This window comes from Acanthopagrus latus, chromosome 10 (assembly GCF_904848185.1).
Source record: "Acanthopagrus latus isolate v.2019 chromosome 10, fAcaLat1.1, whole genome shotgun sequence".
Taxonomy (NCBI): Eukaryota; Metazoa; Chordata; class Actinopteri; order Spariformes; family Sparidae; genus Acanthopagrus; species Acanthopagrus latus.
Window position 1 is genome coordinate 12,264,594 of NC_051048.1, and position 12,276 is coordinate 12,276,869.

The 12,276-nt window shown below is 38.9% G+C and overlaps 2 protein-coding genes across 4 annotated transcripts in view; one reads left to right on the forward strand and one right to left on the reverse strand.

Moving 5' to 3' along the window:
- focad (focadhesin) overlaps positions 1-8,816 on the reverse strand; it is a 53,822-nt gene extending 45,006 nt beyond the window's left edge. The window contains exons 1-5 of one of the 2 annotated variants that reach the window (XR_005077344.1): positions 8,575-8,816; positions 3,898-3,969; positions 2,036-2,110; positions 1,642-1,796; positions 124-222 (exon numbers count right to left, since the gene is read on the reverse strand). Coding sequence is in view for 1 of the 2 variants with exons in the window: in XM_037112402.1 (XP_036968297.1) it covers positions 124-222; positions 1,642-1,796; positions 2,036-2,110; positions 3,898-3,951 (383 nt within the window). In the remaining variant the exon portion in view is untranslated. The remainder of the gene's footprint in view (positions 1-123; positions 223-1,641; positions 1,797-2,035; positions 2,111-3,897; positions 3,970-8,574) is intronic. The other variant, XM_037112402.1, reaches the window with a different exon arrangement.
- Positions 8,817-10,614: 1,798 nt separating this feature from the next.
- mllt3 (MLLT3 super elongation complex subunit) overlaps positions 10,615-12,276 on the forward strand; it is a 52,004-nt gene continuing 50,342 nt past the window's right edge. For both annotated transcript variants that reach the window (XM_037112920.1, XM_037112922.1), the window contains exons 1-2: positions 10,615-10,753; positions 11,602-11,782. In XM_037112920.1, the coding sequence (XP_036968815.1) occupies positions 10,742-10,753; positions 11,602-11,782 (193 nt within the window). In that variant the 5' untranslated portion in view covers positions 10,615-10,741. The remainder of the gene's footprint in view (positions 10,754-11,601; positions 11,783-12,276) is intronic.

Genomic DNA, 12,276 nt, shown 5'->3' on the forward strand with positions numbered 1-12,276 from the left:
CCTACGTGTGTGATAATGATAGATCAAATATAAAAACAGTCAAAGACAATGATGAAGGAAATAGATATGCTTTATACCAGACACTGCACAAGCTAATGTACCATGTGTATGACGAGGACTGACCTGATAGAGTATGGACAGGTGAAGTGTGTTTCTCTGTCTCTCTGATCTGCCTGCATCTGTAGCAGCCGTCCAATTACCTTTATCAGCCCCTGGACATTTCTGTTCACAGTTCAAGTCAAAAAACAGCACATAGAGAATGTTAAGAAACAAAACAACACAATGAAAGAGGAATGTTTTTTTTACTTTGGGAAATTGGCTTTTTTTGATGAGTTTCTCAAAGAAGATACATTGATCCCTGCCAGGTACAGAGTTGGAGTCAGGATGGAGCTAGCCAAGCTTAACATTAATACCAGAAGCAAGGGCGAACTGCTAGCCTGTCTACCTACAACTTTAAAGCTAACTGATTAACATGATAAATATCTTTGGCTTTCTTTTACAAACAAACAAATGTAAATGTGACCATTTCTGATGTTTTAACTATTGCTTTAACTTTAAAACAACATTCTTCATAAGAATCCTGTATTCTCTCCAACTGCTAGGAGAGCCTGAAAAAGAACTATGAAAAATAACTGATCGAGTTGACTGATATGCTTAACCACTGATTAAAAACTAAATGCTGTCCTGTCAGTGTCATCCATCTCATTTATTAATGATTTCTAACCTGTTAACCTGGTATATTATCATAAAAAGTCATTATTGTGAAATGGATAGCAGTATTTGGTTTATTTACAGGCACAGGTCAGCATTAACATTCATATGGACTCATTGTTGTCCCAGCTTTCGTTTGGTCTCCATCTGAGTGAAATACGTGGCTCTTTAGCTGCTGAATGCTCCGTTATGATCAACAGCTAGTCTCTAACTATGTCTGCTGAGCAGGTAGTCTACAAAGGGTTTATGAGCCTTTCACTGAAAACAGCTGCCTTGCTGATGGAAACCAGGTAGGTGAGGGAAGGGTTAATCAAAACCACCACAGAGCTGAGGGGAAGTTTGTGATATGTCAATATAAAAAAAACTTCTATATGCATTCTTCATCCAAACAGCCATGAAAAATGGTCATGTAATATGCCAATTCAACATTTTCTGTACAAGATGATTCTAAAAAAGTCATATCATGTTGTACAGAAAAGGTCACTTTGCAGCTGGACTTGATCTGTCTCTGATGGTCAGGATATACAGTAAAAGGAATTAAGGACGCAAGTCAGCAGAGGTGGCAAGGACAATATGGCAGTGTCCTATTACTAAAAGCTTAGTTATGATTCTGCACAGAGGTGCTTAGTTGCCTGCAGTACATGCTCCATGTAAGTCCAAGTACACTAGTAACTGTAACCGTGTACTGCTTTGCCTGCCTTCATTTTGTCTGTTTAATTAAGCCTTAGTCCTCAACTCAAAGTCCACATTTTGTCGTATTTAGTCAACTTTGGCACTCTTATTTTCAATCAACAAAAACCTAAATAAGTGATAAGATTTTACTTCCCAATTCCAAATAGAGCACAATTGAAAAGTCCATCACACTGCGTTTACAGGGACGATGCCATCACTCAGATAAGATCTGAGTTGGTTGTGTTTCATGTACCGTACCTGGCAGAGGGAAGGAGGTTGAGGACACTGTTGAGGACGTAGTTCAGGTCTGCGTGGCCTTGATCCACCAGCAGCACCAGGGCATCGCAGCATGCTGATCGCACCAGAGCATGGTCACTGCAGCACTGCTGCCACAGAGCTTCCAACGCTGGACCCTGATACATAGAAACAAAACATAGTTTTAAGTCATGGTTTAAATCCAGATTTGGCACAAAAGGTACCATTAAAAGGAAGTTTTAATGGGAGTTTTAACTTCTTGAAAAAACTCCCACCCTTACTGTTTAGGGTTATACGCAAACATCAGGTTAAAATTGGAATCACTTTACACTTCAGAGTAAAGAAGCCCTTTATGCCACAAAAAAAAAAAAACAACCTATTTTGATACGCAGCTCACCTGGACAGAGGATTGTGTGATTTGTCCATTTGGTCCTTTCTCCTTTAGCACGGCAGCAACAAGATTTCTCACTGTCTGGAAAACAAAAAGCACGCCATCATGTACAGTGTGTTCTTGATTAAAGTCAGGCACTGTTTTTGAGAGGTTTTTTGTATTGTTTTATGAGCCATTTTAACATATAATGTGTAATTTCTGCATCTGGGGGTCTCTCAATCAAAACAAAACAAGAAATAAGTAGTGTCATCGTGCAAGTAGTTCTTGCTCTCACAGAAGTCATACCTCCAGGCAACCAAATGAAAAACAACTTAAGCTTGAGAAAATTTGTGACTTTCTCTGGTTTTGAACATTGTTGGAAACCTTTACATTACCTGTTTTTATGCTGAAATGTTACATATTCTTTACATGATGCTCCACTAAAAATATGTCTTTCAAACATTCACCTTCTGTAGGTTTGAAAGGTGAACACCATTTTTAGAACTGCTATCCCAGCTCACTCACTGGCTAACATGACAAAACTGTTTCTATCTTCTTCTATATGCAAATGAACAGACAGGCACTTTTCCTTACATGATGTTTGATAGGTTTTTTGTTTGAAAGATGGTCACTTTTAATCCATGCTGATGACAAACTACAGCCAACTTTCAAGTCACAGTTAAAGTTTTATTTCATTTTTCTTAATCACTGCGATCAACTGGGATCTGCTGCCTGGGACACTATATTTTCTGGCTAGGCTTCAAACCCCCCAACTCCTTCAACAAACTCTAACCAAATGAATGAATGAATGAATGAATGAATGAATGAATTAATCAATTTAAAGCAGCTATGAGGAAATTTAATTTCATGTTGATTCTGGCGACCCCTGTGTACAAAAGCAGTATGAGCACCATTGCCTCCTGTCATAAAGATGTTGATTTGCAAGCAAGTTAATTCCTGAAGAGAGACAGAAGAAAGATGCAACGTATGTTTCAGTACTATTTTCAAATTCTACACAGCTGTTTGCAAGATGCATGAATATGAATATGAGGTACTGTATCTATTTGTGGCTATTTATGATTACCAACTACCATATGAGGATGGTGATTGGTGAATTAAAAAAAACAAGCATTAAGAATAGGGATTGAGAATAACTAATTTATAAACACTATATAAAAACTACACAAAAACAACCAATTTTCTCTCGGATTTTCTGGTTTACTTATGTTGGTCAAAGAGGCATCAATATTAAAGTGAGTTTCAAAACCAATTTAAAACAGCTTGTTGCGCTTTTAACAGAAACAAAAAATAGTATGATACTTGTCAAGCCTTTTAATGTTTTTGTGCAGATTCCCCGCTTGAAAGGGACCTGATTAGTCCACCCCGAGATGATGAACTGGATTCCACTCAATAACCACAAACTTCTTTTCCATTTTCCCTCCTTTTATTTTGGCAGTTCCATTTTCATTTCTTCAGCCACTTCTTTAAAAGGTATTTGGATTGTTTGGTATTTTAGCAGTTTGGTATTTTAGCAGGTGAAAAACCGGCTGCCAATCGGGTGCTGTAGACCATCAGTCCTGTATGCCTTAAGTGGCAATTCGTGGCACAGTCTTGACTTACTACTGCTCAAGTTTGTGACAGCAAGCCATCTTCTGTTGCTCCTTGCTTCCGGTGCTGTGTGCCCTCTTAAAAGCCCCGGGTGGGACTCGGCAGGCACATCGGTTCCGCCCATTTTCAGTCCCGTGCGCTTTTATAATTTCTCGTGATAATAACGCCAGTCCATTCATTCCAGTTTGACTTGACAATACTAAAATTTAGCGTGGAGACCAGAAGACAGAGAAAGAACTCCCACACCACTATCTAGTCTTACCCATGAGTCAGTAGCTTACCTGGGCTTGTATGACAGGGCTGGGGAAATCAAAACGTATCTTCAAACCCTCCATCAGATCTGCCGCTCATGCCTGAGAGCACAAGGAAACTGCATTAGGAGTTAACAAAACTTCACAGTAAACAGTGCTAGGGTTACCATTTCTGTTGTTTCACTTCCAAGAATTTGAAGATTTGTCAGACAACACGATTAAAGGAAACCTTTTCAGGACAAAGTGTGGCTTCTTTTAAACTCAAGAATGTAAGTCAGCCTTTGAAAAAAAAAAAGCTAAGTGACATTGCCAACTGTTGCTTCATAGCATTAAGGGAGCAAACATTCAATTGGAGAAGCACTGCTTGGAGGTATTCAGAGGGTGACCCTTTGAAAGCTGATCCCTGCCATGTGTTATCAAATTATTGGCCTGCAGCCATGATATAACTTTGCATTAAATTATTCACAAGTCATCAGTATACCAGCCCACTCACCACCATCTCACAGGTTGCTAAGCAGACAAGTTTCCCATCTCAGGTTGTCTCATTAGGCCTGACAATATGCTGTACAGGTGCTGACCACCAGCTGTCTGAGGTCTGCACACCACAGCTGCTGTTTAAAATGGGAACATCTAACAGGTTTTCAATAAGACTGGCTATAGAATTCATACAACTGTTTCGTTGCTTAAATGTGTAAGCGTCAAAAGACAACAAAAAAGACAACAGCCACCCCAGCCACGGTCTGTTCACCTTGCTGCCATCTGACAACAGATACAGAAGTATCTGCTGCCGTAACACCAGAGTACAGAGCAGCTTCTCTCCTCAGGCTGTGAGACTCTAATGAATAAATAAATGAACCTTGAATGTTGAAAGGTTACCTGAAATTTGCATTTAATATAATATGTGTGATTAGATGGGTCGGTGCTGGATTCAACCAAACAGACTGCTTGCTTAAGAGTAACGCAAAGCAAATTAACCATCAAACAACTATTAATGCTGATGTGACTTTACATTTTCTACTTTGTAGTTTTTTCACATTATATGCAGTCTTTTTCACTGACTACCTTCCCCATTCTCTGCCTCTATCCCAAAAGTCATCGCAACAGGCCAGCCAATAAAACACACGGTTAACATGAGTAAACTTGTGGTCATTTGAGGACTGTCGGAAAGTTAGGGAAAATTTAACTACTCAACAAAGGCGTAGCCATTTCAAGACATTTTAATGCAGCTATCCTACATATCATCTCTTTAAGTAATTTCACAAAGAAAAACTACATACAATTACTGCTTACAATGTGAAGATATTGTAAATTGTTTATCTCTGGGTCCTGTTGGTTTAATAATTTCTTATAGATACTGGATACATTGTGAAAAATCCAGGGGACATCATCTTGAAGTGTTTTTACAATCTTCAGACATTTTACAGACAGAACAATTGCACTGACAAATCAATGATGAATTATCAAGAACTAACAAAAAGAAAAAAGACATTAGTGACCATTATCTAAAAAGAAGAATCAACACATTCAGGAAATAAAAAAGTGGACAGAAAAGTTTTTAGTCCTCACTGTTTACATTTAAGTCCCTTTTAATCCAACATTTTTCTGTTAATACCTGTAAACCAATATATTAGTTTAGCATTACTGTAAACACAGGGAATACGAGCCTGATGCAGCCTAAACCAAGCCACCCCCTCCCAAAAAAGACACCCAACCCAACCCCCCTGCTGTTATCTAACTGATAAGCCAGGCTGCTATGCTGTACAGTCTAGCACCGAGCTCCTATACACTCTACACTGGCTCTCACCAGCTCCATGGCCACATGAGCAGGTAAGTCAGCAGCACCTGCTACTCCACAACTATACTCCAAACAGAAACTCAACTTTGCCTAGAGCTTATTTATTGATGTTTGTGGACAATGTGAAATAGTTCCATGTCACTACTTGTGTATCTGAGCTTCGTATTTTTTAAAAAGAGCTATCAGTATGAAGAGTGTGATGGGAGGAAGAAGCTTATTTTTCAATGAAACTAATAATAACAACTCAGTCATGTGTTAGAGTGATACATATCATTAAGAATTAACTGGTGTCCTGTCTAATTTAAAAACTGTCAATGGTTAAGCCAAAGCTAAGTAGAAAGTTTGCACAGCAAACTGTTCCAGTGGTTTCTACAGCATATTTACCTTACAGCAAAACAATATAGGCTGGCCTGTACTGCTAGGTCTGCATTAGCAATAGAAGAGAGGACAATGCACCAACAGTGTTGAGCCAACAGTGCTTTAGAAATTACACCGCTGAGGCTTTACTGTGTGAGACTCAATGCTGCAAAGTGCACATGCCGGCCAGGCACATGGGATTTTTGATGGCCTTTCAGGTGGCATGACACACACACACACACACACACACACACACACACACACACACAATATCTCTCTCTCTGTCACAGCCATGTTGGAAGGTCTGATAAAACTGGTTGCTGGTTTTGGTTAATAAATAAATAAAGTGACTATTTTTGACCATTTAGAAAGTTTTATTGCACAACTTGGCAACACATCCTGACTTAATGATAGAGAAACATAGATAAAGCAACTGATATGTACATGACAAGATGCCTAAATCTTCGTCAATTATTCAATTACAACAAGAAACATACCAGATGCCCCGCCTAAAGGATGAGAGGATCAAAAGATGCCCCTCCAACACACAGAATTCAAAACAGCACACAAGCAATGGTAGACAAATAGCAAAAACAGACATAAGCCATGACAACACAAAGACAAAAACTTTGTCAGCAGCTGTTTTGAGTTTGTGTATTTATTGTTTCAGTCATTTGTCAAGCACAAATGACAAACACAGCCTGAGTTCCAGCTTCTTAAATGTGAGAATTTGCAGCCTTACTTTATCAGCTAAATGACTCTACGTTTTGGACTGTTGGTTGAAAAACATGAAGCCCTGTGAAGATGTCACTTTAGGCTCTAGGAAATTATCTAGGAAATTATGACAAGCATTTTTCACAATTTTTGGACAATTCATAGACCAACTGATTAATCGCAGAAATAATCAGCCGAATAACCAGCGGATGCAGTTTCAGTAAAGTGACTTTTTCATTTGAAAAAAAATAAATAAATAGAACTTATTTAATCCTATTAAATTACATAAATTAATTAAGGGTACCTTGTGGAGCTTTTGACCACTAGTAGAGCTGTGGGGCAATGTTTTTTTTTGAACAGGCCTGTTTTTGTAAATCGAACACAAGGGCACAAGAACGTAGATGCACGGAACTGAGCGCACAAGTGAGCTGGTACAATATACCATTTTTACACCAAAATTTGCATGTATATGAGGGTTTATTAAATGTTGGTAAATGCACTGAAATTAGGTGATTGACTACTTTCTTAATATCAGTGGACAAGTCACCTTTCTGTTTTTATTTTTATTTTTAATTTTTTTTTTTCAACTTATGTGTCATTAATACTTTTTTCATCACACCTGCCACTATGTCCGTCAACATGTCTACATTCCTACCCATGACTACTCAGTAGTCCATACTACATTATTACATGAGTACTGAGAAGTGTTTCCCATACATAGACTTCACTTAGGCTAGCAGCAGGTACATTTACGGCCGCAAAATGATTTGCTGATCCATTTTACAATGTTTTACTCTTTTTTTAATCTGTCCAAGACAGCAACACACATCGCAATTGATAAACTAGTGGCCAGTCTGCCTTCACTCTGTTTATTGTAAAAAGTTATTTCATGAGGGGTTTGGTTTCACCAGTAGACAAAGTGATCTGAACTGAACTGAATCTGATGTTGTACTGCATATGGACAAATCAAAGATTTGATATCCCAAAGCAACATCAGGATCTCTAACTTGGGCCCATGAGCATGCAAGTCATAGTGCTACCACAACAGATAGCCTTAACAGCTAAACATAAACTATGCAAAACCTTAAAGGAAATTTGGACTTGTCGTGGCAGAGCATGACTCCAGTCACTATCATGACTGTTTTACGCTACTTTAATAACACACGACATAAATCATTACACTGTATAGAGCAAGTTAACCCACGTCATTTTGTCCAGCAGGTGCTATATTAACAGGATGATGCTGCTGTCGCCCACCGTATTGCATCTTGCCAGCAAATCGTTGTCACTCTTGTTTTTAAACCAATTTTATAATCTATACGGTTTGGTAGATTATATGTATGCCGTATTCAAGGATACTTTCTGCTCCGTCGGACAACACTTTCCATAGCATCCTGTGGATTACATATTTTAACTTACATGAAAGCGAAAATTAAATTGATAGATTTTTCAATGAAGTTTACTTGTGGCGCCTTCCTATTAGCCAGTCGCGGTCCTGATGCTGTCTACGTGACGCACATACCAAACCAGTCCCTTACAAACCCTAACCGGAACCTTTGGTGGACAGCTACTACATTAGTCACTTAGTCATTAAGTTATACTAACAATAAAATATAACCAACAAACTAGCAAGTGAAGTTAGCAGAACCGGCTAATGAAAGCTACACTAGTTATCAACACAAAAGCTAATGCTGTCCTGTTGCTAATGCAACAGGACGGTGCACTCGTAGTATAACAAGGGAAAGACTGGACTGCCTACAACAGTAAGCTGAGAAATGTAATAGACTCTTAGTTTAAAGTTCATACAAGTCTGTAAAAAAATGCTGTTGGCCAAACTTTACCTCATTCATCCAGCCTCCTTCAAACCAGCATGTCAGTACGGCGAGTATCGAGGTCCAAAAGTCATAGAGACCGACTTGTCTCAAACGCCATACATTTTGACCACTTTTACATGCTATAAACGACCTTAGTGTGAGAATCGAGACGTTAATTACAACTCAGTGATGAAGCTTGTAATAACACGTTTGCATGCACCCACACACTCTACTGCCTTTCCCCAATATCTGAAGAGCTCGGTTAATAATTCACTCGTATGGGCTGTTACACGTACTGAAACATGTGGATGTATGGCAGTCTGTCAGTGGCCCTATTAGAATGAACAATAGGGAGACTGAAATCATATGCCATGGAAAACGATTTGTCAATTAATTTTTACTTGGGGGAGAATATAATACCTTGTCATACATGAAAAAAAAAAACCACTTCGGATTTTAAGTTTTAATCTTCTTTCATCCAATCACAAGATGCATATTTGTGTGTGCTGCTGAAAATGTAAGCTTCAATTTGATTGAATAAATTCATTTAAATATTTATAATAACATCATGGACTTCCATATAACGGAAACATGCAGATTTCAGATTATGTTTTTCCTCAACTGGCATTATTTCATCATTCATGTTGCTGTATACCCAATTTGAGGAGGTCCATTTACTATTACGATAAGCCAACACACAAGCAAAAAATATAAAGTACCCAGACCAGTAACCAATGGTAAAACTGAAGAGTGAACCTTTTTTTTTCCCTACAGTATTCTAGCCATCAACAATAATTTCGCGTGTCATCCATGGAAAACACAGTCTTTGTTTCAAAATAACCCATATAACTTTGACTTTCAGATTGTTCTATTGAAAGTCAGAGGTGAATTGTGTATTGTTGTCATAAAAGTAATTTCAATCAATTTAGTCGCATCTGAAAGTTGGCTTTTCATACAAACTGTTACATGCTTCATTCGCCGGTTTTCCCCTGGGACTTGAAGGCAACATAATTACAGGACGGTCGCGGCCACCTGATTGGAGGTCCGTATGTCTGCTCTTCTCACATTGGCTCTTTACGTCTCGTGCTGTGTCTGCAGCCCCAGCGGGTACACCAGGCTGCGCGTGCGCTTCACCTCTCGGCGTCGTTAAGGTAGCAGAATTGAGCGGGAGAAGTAGCGGAAATAGGGTATTTTTAATTTCAAAATAAAAGAAAGGACAACGATAGATTCGAAAGGAGTAACATTTGATCATTTTGTTTGTCTGGGAATGTAGATTTACTTTATTTTGTCAGTAGTTTGGCAATAGTTCAGCCAATGAAGAATATACACATTTCATCTTTTTAGCTGTATACCACATGTGACATTTATATTTGCAATGAGATATAAGCAACTGCTGCGGGTATGCACATGCAAACCAGCAATACATGTCTCTTTTATACAGTTGTATTCAGTGACTGTAGCAAAGTAACAACTGTTTAAAAAGAAATATGAAAGCAATTAGTGTTTATTGCTTGTACAACAAAGAGCAGCTGTTACAGTTGCATTACACAGGTACAGGGTTGGTTTGGTGCTCTCTATGTCATGGATTAGAATGTAAGGAAATGCACACCTGGACACCAAGTTGCCAGAGTGTGATATGGTCAATTTTTAAATTGATTTCCATTCGACCCCTTTTTGGCTAGTAAGGAACAAATAAATACAGTCACTAAAGTATGAACCCTGGCAGAGCATTAGGAGGTCAGGAAATACAATAATTAGGCAACTGAATAGATAACTGAATAAATAAAACATTTCTGGGAGTAACTTTGTAATGCCTAGTCAAATTTTTCCAGGAAGACATACTTGGACTCTTGAGCTATTTACATAATACTAGCTATGGGGCCAGACCATGGAAGTGCCATAACTTATTAACATATATAAGTTGATAATTATAGCTGCTCTAATAGTAACAGCTCTAATAGTGTCCTGCAGTACACTGTGAAAGGTTACGCAGCACAGGGTTTTATTTTGAAAGTCCGAAGTGGAACTACTCGATGTTAATACGTGTCATTGACAGCCGGCGAGCCTTTGAAAGTCTTGAGTCTGACTACAGTCCGGGAGAGACCATGTCCGCCGTCATAGGCACACAGTACCCACCTCTACTCTCATTTAAAACTAATTCTCCATGAAATAACAGTAACGCGGGGCCTCAAGGATGGCCAACTCGGTGAGTATCCAGTCGGAGGATCTGCTGCCAGTTCGGTCTAATCAAGTCTCTGTTTGGACATTTAGCTGTTTTGTGACACTGGAGGAGTCGCTGTTTTTTTTTTTTTTTTTTTTTTTACTCCGTAACGAGGATTTTCAAGCGACACAGCTAGCTAAAAGCCGATACGTGCCGCTATCTGCTGAATTAACAGTGTGCTGCAAAATTCAGCCCAAAATCGGGGCAGTTTTAATATTTCTTCCGCTCACCGACAGTGAACACGTTCGCTAGTGCGTACATTAAATCTATTTCAGAATGGTTACAGTCCATCGTACAATTCGGCATAATTGTTACACGCATTGTATAAAGTGGCACTTAAATCAGAGGAAAATCAAACTTTCACAAGGCGTTTCCTTCTTATTATCTTCACATTGTCTTTTCACAGCCATGTGATGTTAATCAGTGGTAGACAACAAAGTCAGAGAACATTTAAATAGTGCAAAGTTAGTGGGAATGCTGGCTATTTCATTAGTGATGTTTATTCTGAATTTTACCTGTAGACTGAGGCTAATAGTCAGAGTCGTAAATCAGGTTCTGCAGGTGTGTAAAATTGCAGAAAACCAGTCTTTCTTTCTTTCTTTCTTTCTTTCTTTCTTTCTTTCTTTTTTTTTTTTTTAAATGGAGTTTTACATGATGTTCTCCATGAAGCAGACAAGGCAATATAGTTCAGGTGTTTAACTGTTCAGTAGAGAAATGTTGGGTTAGATATTATTTGTATACACTTTAACATTATCTATTGGTCTCAATTTATATTCTTTTTCAAAAACTTTTCTTGAAATTGGGCGGTAACCCAACGTCATTTGATTTTACAGGGTGCTGTTCAGGTGAAACTAGAACTTGGTCATCGTGCCCAGGTCAGAAAGAAACCTACTGTGGAAGGCTTCACCCATGACTGGATGGTGTTTGTCCGAGGACCGGAGCACAGCAACATTCAGCACTTTGTGGAGAAAGTAGTCTTTCACCTGCACGAAAGCTTCCCTAAACCAAAAAGAGGTAAGAGACCTGTTATTTCTGCTTTATGTTGTCTCTTTGTTTCATGTCTTTCTTTGGCACTCTCCCTTCAAAGTGGCTGGGTGTCCCATGTGGTGAGTGGGGGAGTAGGGTTTAAACCCTCACATCAGCCAGCATCGCCAATGATCATGTGCGCTTTGGTCTCTGTAGCTGATTCTGACCTCTGACACCTGAAGAAGGTGGCGGGAAAAGTGCATTTCCTTGTGTTTTAATGCGTGTTGAGGAGAAAATGTAGCGGTTTTTGGTTCTGTGAGCAGGAACAGTTTCCTTTCTCAGTAATTCTCAGAAGACCGAACGGAAAGGTTGGAAATAATGATGCAAAGTGCCAATTTATGGTGTGGGCATTTTAGCGTTTCTTTTAAATGTCACTCCGTAAAGATGTGTTGTCTTGAAACCCCGCCAAACAGAATACCTGATGTTGCTTTTGGATATGAAACAGACAAATCTTTTATGATGGAGCTGCTTGGTTTGGGCAC